The 6,667-nt window shown below is 38.7% G+C and overlaps 1 protein-coding gene across 1 annotated transcript; it reads right to left on the bottom strand.

Annotated features, from left to right (window-relative positions):
- Positions 1–221: 221 nt before the first annotated feature.
- Positions 222–6,193, bottom strand: LOC142205084 (uncharacterized). Its single transcript, XM_075276439.1, has 10 exons — positions 6,104–6,193; positions 5,876–5,922; positions 5,319–5,384; positions 4,996–5,058; positions 4,623–4,676; positions 3,848–3,904; positions 2,941–3,015; positions 1,908–1,973; positions 944–1,122; positions 222–340 (listed from the first exon to the last, which is right to left on the bottom strand). Exons 1-9 carry the CDS (start codon positions 6,150–6,152, stop codon positions 967–969), a joined length of 633 nt encoding a protein of 210 aa, XP_075132540.1. The 5' UTR covers positions 6,153–6,193; the 3' UTR covers positions 222–340; positions 944–966.
- Between the last annotated feature and the right edge of the window lie 474 nt (positions 6,194–6,667).

Below are 6,667 nucleotides of genomic sequence, written 5' to 3'. Positions count from 1 at the left end.
CCTTAAATGTTACTACACTTTCTATCTCTCCCCTCTACGAGAGTAAAATTGCAAAAATGTTTGCAGTTTTGTAACAAAAAGTTGCCTTGAAAAATCTGGAGTAAACAAATGTAGGAAAATGACTAAACTATAAGAGGATTGCAATAAAGAGCCGGAGCCGTGTGCAGTTCTACTCGTCTATTTTATTCATTTTAATGATTAGAGAAAGTAAATCCTGGAGATTTCTGTAACAGAAACAACGGCATTGCTTTAAGAGAGGAAAAGAATCACCTGAAAATTACAGGATAGATATGTTCTTGACTTCACGTCCATTTCTTGGTGAAGAAAATCGCTGAAGTGCCTGGAATATACAAAACAGATTCGGATCATCATCTAAACCATCAGCAGACATAGGGACGGATTCCATAAAACTAGACTGATAAAGACATTCTATAGATCAGATACAAAGTCAGACTAGCCTAGAACGGATTCATATTCTGCTATACATAGTTATATTCACTGCTATTATTTATCTATTATTTAAGTCCCTCACAAGGCTCCGGCTATAGTCACATGACTAATGGCTGTGCGATGTCACACGCCAACATTACAGTCAATTCAAGTGAATGGAGGCTTTCACATGACTGGTGTGGTAGAGGTACCAGGGACTCCATAACTCCAATAAGGGCTTTACATGTAATATTACACCTGGGTAATTCTTCATATGGCACATGCAGGTAGACCTCAAATGGGAATGCAGGGGCATAGGGTGCTATAGGGGGTATGGTACGAAATTGTCTGAATTTACATGAAAGAAGAAGAGGAGACAGAAGAGGAGGTAAAATGAATATCAGTGAGAAATCTACATTACTTTGCTGCAATTTTGATTTACATTCAGTCTGTATCACGTAAGTCACATTTCAAGTGTTTAATATAGAAATATTATAGAAGAAAAAGACTTTACCTTTAATTAGGGGTAATGGTGAATCACGGACCACCAACAATCCCGTCTGCTCTTTCCCATGCTGTACCAACAACCTTAGTCTCTCCTTCTATTACTTCACCAGCAGCAATCAAAATACCACCAAGCAATAAGTCAGCTAGTTCAGTTACTTTCCCCTTCAGGTCACCAAGTACGTCGTCCTGTAAAAGAAAAGAAAGATATATAATTACACGTCTTTGTAATTGACCAGAAGTAAACAGAATAAGGACAGCAATGGATCCTTTATTGCCATAAGTGAACACTATATAATTGGATGTCCTGTCATTTAGCGAATCTGTTAATCAGATCATTAATCTTGTGGCCATAAAATGACATCTGAGCTTCCCTATAAAGCAGACCTAAACCTGCAAACAACTTATTATTTTCCGGCAGCATTTTTACCATGAATACATTATGTAATATACAGATGTTTCTCCTTTTTGGGATTTAGGACATAAGTAAGGTAAGTGAGACAACAGAGCCGCCATGTATATCTGTCCCTGGACTAACAGAGGGCCCTCGGTATTATCTATCCAGTCTTCTCTACATTTATGATATTGGGAAGACCTTTCCTTGTTTATGACTGATTGCGGTGTGTAATAGTAATGTATAGTGCGGTGTATGTCTATACCTAGAAGGTGTCTTTTATATTACTGTTTTTTGGGGAAAGGCTTGGGTCTGAGTACGGGGAATGTGACAGTAGACTGTTGGTTTTAGGTACCTTTGAGAGTTCTGCCCTCCATTTTATGTCTTTCTGTATCTTTTAAGTATCTATTACAGGTTACGTATTACATTGCTCAATATCGCTGCTCTGAGGCCAAACAGAAAAGCCGGCCAGTAATTAGCAGTAATCGCAGGCACCCGCTGATTATCAAATGGCAAGTACAGGCTCATCATGGATAGAAAGATCATCCATATAGAAAAGACAATATAACAGTGCAATTACCTTATCAGCGAGCACTTTCTTAAATACAGCGGTAGTATTATGGCCGTCATCAGTAATCATCTTTCCCTGTAAAAACAAACAGCAATTTATGATTATTGTCTAGAGATGAATTCTGTTTTCTGGCTATGTATATAGTTATAGATATAAGATTTAGCAAACTTTCATGGCTGAGGTGACAATATCCATCTCTGCCATCACCTGAGACTGTTCTAGTCTATAACCATAAGCTCTATACAAGTAAGTAGTAGTTATGGAAATAGCACAGCAAGCAATTGTATATAGTTATAGTATATAAGGTGTATAGTTGATGCTAAGCATCTAAGCTTATGCCCCCATACAGTTCACTGGTCCCTTATATCACTATTCAGTACAATATCCTCCTTATAACCCCATATGATTCCCCTATACAGTACAATGGCCCTCTTTTGCCCCCATATAATGGCTCCCATACAGTGGCCTATTTGCCTCCATTCAGTAACCCTTTATTCTCCATATATTCACCCCTTATGTCCACATACAGTACAATGACACCTACTACCCCCATATAATGGCCTCTCATTCCCCCATACACTACACAGCCCCTTTACTCCCCCATATAATGCTCTTTTATGCCCCATACAGTACAGTTCCCCTTTATTCTCTAATATAATGCTGCCTTACATTCCCATACAGCACAGTGGCTCCTTATGCCGCCATATAATGACCCCTAATCCCCCATGCAGTAAGATGCCCCCTTACGCCGGCCCCCCAGTTGTCAGGGTGCTAGTAGAGGACACATGTAACCAATGGAGAGGATCTACCACCTCCCTAGTGACAACAGCTGATTGGTCGGGGGTCCGAGAGCTGGATCCCACCATGGATTGGATATTGATTCCTTATGATCGGAAAATCAATTATTCAAACCTGGGAATCCCCTTATCCAAAATAGCCAATGGAAAAATGACATTCAGTAATAAACATATGGAAATCATATAGTCCTAAATGTTTTACTCATATATAACAATAACTAGAGTAACATATAGAGATAGATTACCACTACGCGGCATACAGCTTCCATAAGATTGTCTGGATCTACATTAACAAGTCCAGCATCACCAGTATTACCAGTCTGTAATAAATAACATATTGTATTAATATATCACATGACAAATATATAATGTAGCCTGAGAGATATAATACACTGTCATTACAAACAGAAGAATTCTGACAATCCCTTTGAAAACAAAATTTCATTCGGTATAATTCCGGATTGCGTATGGGCTTTAGTGAACTATTTTAACCCCTTCCTGCTGTGAAACAGGTGAAGTGAAACAGGTATTTCTTTATAATATAGGAGCCACATTGAAAAAGTGTGTTGTCTGTGTGCTCACCGCGCCAAAAATATGTCAAAAATCAGGTCGCGCACTAAAAAAACCCTATTTCATTGAAAACACAAAAAAAATACAAGCATTGAGTATATAAGTGCAATAAAGTATAGATAGTAGATAATGTAGATAAAGTATCAAAGAAAAAGTGATGCATTGGTGTAGAAATATATGATGGCATCCAAAATGCAGCAGAACTTATTAAAAATTAGAAATTGTTTATCTTTATGATGGAAACTACAGATGTTACGTCTGCGCATGTGCTGGGTCGGTGGTAAAGCAGCATTGATGATATCCACGTGCCATCCACGCCTTCACAGCCCTATTCACTTTCTTCACTTTGCCGGGTGACATAATGGACAGACATAGGTCCTGATTTTTTCCCTGGGCCCCTTACATACCCCTTGTAAGTAACTGGTGTCAGATGACTTATGTCATGTTATCAATGCGAAATTCCTCTAAATTATGATAAGAGAAATAGTAGAGTGACCTGTGAGGTCAATGCCGTATGATCTCTAATAGTGAGTTATATGAACAGTGTAAAAAGAGCTTAGAGAAAACATAAGTTCACATTACCACAAAAGCATTTTTGAGCATATTTTTATCCTTTTCAGAAATGCCCAAGCGAGATAACTAAAATGCAAATAAAAACACATCCAATTACATCAATATTAAGATAACTAAAACATAATATTAGAAAAACATAGTTTCTTTCTCTTGTAGCCAAGTAGTTTCTGGGATTGTGGCTCAGCCATTTCCGGTGGTCGCCCTGTATCAGACACAGATGTGAATATAACTGAGCCTATTTCTGCAGCAGAGGATATACTTAGAAGATCTTAGGCTGCAGGGTGTGACCTCTTATTTCTAGGCTTCTCAAGCCGGTTGCACACGACCCGGTAGCCCACTGACCATTCATACGGTTGTGTGCATGGGGGGTTTAGGCTAAGGCCACACATAGAAGAACATGCTAGAATCCCATCCACCTTGCAGTGACTGTAAAATGTTGTGGGTTTTTCCGTGGCGTCTACGTGGGGCCCCAGCCTGATGTTATTTGTTTAAATAGGATGTGATTAAAAATGGCTGGCCAGAGCTAGAGAACCCAGGAGCAAGTGATTTACTTTATAGCACTTCTACATACAGTATAGAGCAGGGGTAGGCAAGCTTTGGCACTCCAGATTTGTAAAACTACAACTCCCAGCATGCAAACTTGCTCTGCTGTTCTTGGAACTCCTTGGAAGTGAATGGAGCATGCTGGGAGTTGTAGTTTCACAGCAGCTGGAGGGTCGAAGGTTGCCGACCCCTGGTATAGATTACAGCACAAATGTATAGCAATACACAAATTCTTCCTCACCACTTCATCAGAAAGTTCGCCAACAGCGCAAGCCTTGATGTCAGCCGCCAGATCCTATAGCAAAGATAAAATATTTTAGTACATTGCATACCCATGCTGTATAACAATCTATTCCTAGTACTGTGTATAGTATAAGAGATAATAAGACATTACAGATGACCTTCAGCTCCGCTGGGCACTCTGCTAACGTATCACTCCTTTCTATAGTTATTTCTAGAGTCACCCTAGGCTGTGTTAGAACTAGAGACGTCCCTTTAAATATTGTTTTTCTGATTAATAGATTGTATACAAATATATACAGGGAAAGAAATATGGGATTCTGCAGGTAATAAATTAAGCTACAGTGTAATGTTGTAAGGCTGAGTCATATTACCAGAGCGTCCAGGGCCGTCTTGATAAGACATTTCAGTTCTTCTGACTTGAGCGAGCCTTTTCTCTAGAAAATAAAGATAAAAATAAAAACATGAGGACGGTAGAGAAAATGTGCAGCACACCATGAAATCTATCAGGTAAATTGTAACGTAGAATTTACAGTATATATAGGAGTCAAAAAACTGTATGTAAATGCATGTAGGAAACAGGATAGATATAGATAGATAGATAGATAGATAGATAGATAGATAGATAGATAGGAGATAGATAGAATTTACAATCTACAGTTAAAAAGTAAAAAAAAAAAAAAATAACTACATTTACCTGGAGGCTTGCATATTTATGAATCGTAAGAATAACCATACTGGCCAAAACTTCAGCTTCGGTACGCTAAAAGGAAGATATAAGTGACACATAAAGTAACCATTAAGATACATAAGTACGTTCTTGTTACAATGTTTATATCCAGTACTTGCTATCAGGTTTCCCCTACAGGTAAGCTCTCTAGCATGTGACATGGCATTTGGATTTTTGTGCCTGTGAATTTGCCCTACAATAGTCATGTGTGTCTGTGTGTAAGTTCCTTTGCCTGTCTTTCTAGTGTTTGTGATCTAGTTTAGAGAAGACAAGTAAGTTTTAATAATATCGGCGTGATGAGACCTCAGTACAAAATCCCATTGTATTTTATCCATAATTATACACATTAAGCAATATTGCAAAGTAGGAATTTCTTATTTAGCAGGGCTGTGATATTTGTAAGAACCTAAAGAAATCCACCTCAATGTTGTGAAGTTTTTACCACTTGTTTCAAACATTTCATATTCAATAGTAACAAATTGCAAACAGGAGAAAGGCTATTGAGAAAGAGAATGTATTCTTACTGTCATCTTTCTCTTGCATGAGCTGAGGCCACTTCCTGCACCGGCGGCTGAAAAGAAGCATCACTAAGATTTACACATGTAACAGCATAAGTCCTAGAATGTAAGCTCACTTATATATTATTGTTGTGGAGACTGGTCATATATATATACGCAGGGATATACTTATACACTGGTATCGTTACATGTCATATTCCTCTACCATATGGTAAAACAGAAGAGATACCTTACCAAAGCCACTGCTTAAAGCTACAAGCAGGAAACAAATGGCGATCTTCATCCTTGCGGTAGTTGATATTAGGTTCTTCCCTTAAGGTACCAACCACAGATAAGTTACATTGAGAGAAGCTTCATCTTATATATGCTTAGGAGACACCTGAGGGCTGTTGACTTTTGCGTCATTGTTGGGAGTTGGCATCGGGCAAACTCATCATCATCTTCATCTTCAGCCACTAAGACTCTGAAATTGTCTGAACTTTTTTCAATAGTTGGCAACCCCTGTGTTATTGTCTGTTTGCGTTGCGCCCACGTGCACTTTAAGCTGAAAATTAAATAAGAGCACCCTACTTTTTAATTAACAGGGTAATGTCCCTTCCAAGTCTCAGTATTGCCACGTTTTATTACTATAAAAAAATCTTAAAGGAACACGACATTCAGAAATGAAGATTCGGCTATGACATTGCTTTGTGCGTCTCTTACCTACACGTTGTAAAGTTTTTGTGTTTTATTAGTGCCACCCCCTGACGAAGACCTAGTGGTCGAAACGCGCTTCGGGTGCCCGACCCGGGGACACTG

This window comes from Leptodactylus fuscus, chromosome 5, assembly GCF_031893055.1.
Source record: "Leptodactylus fuscus isolate aLepFus1 chromosome 5, aLepFus1.hap2, whole genome shotgun sequence".
NCBI lineage: Eukaryota > Metazoa > Chordata > Amphibia > Anura > Leptodactylidae > Leptodactylus > Leptodactylus fuscus.
Note: the sequence above shows the minus strand (reverse complement) of the source record. Positions and strands in the feature narration are given on the sequence as shown.

Excerpts from the sequence above, each read along its gene's own strand:
- LOC142205084 (XM_075276439.1), bottom strand. The coding sequence starts at position 6,152 with ATGAAGATCGCCATTTGTTTCCTGCTTGTAGCTTTAAGCAGTGGCTTT. Across the intron at positions 5,385-5,875 it reads CATGCAAGAGAAAGATGACA|CGTACCGAAGCTGAAGTTTT; the intron begins GTAAGAATACAT and ends TCTTCCTTTTAG. Across the intron at positions 1,123-1,907 it reads AGAAAGTGCTCGCTGATAAG|GACGACGTACTTGGTGACCT; the intron begins GTAATTGCACTG and ends TTTCTTTTACAG.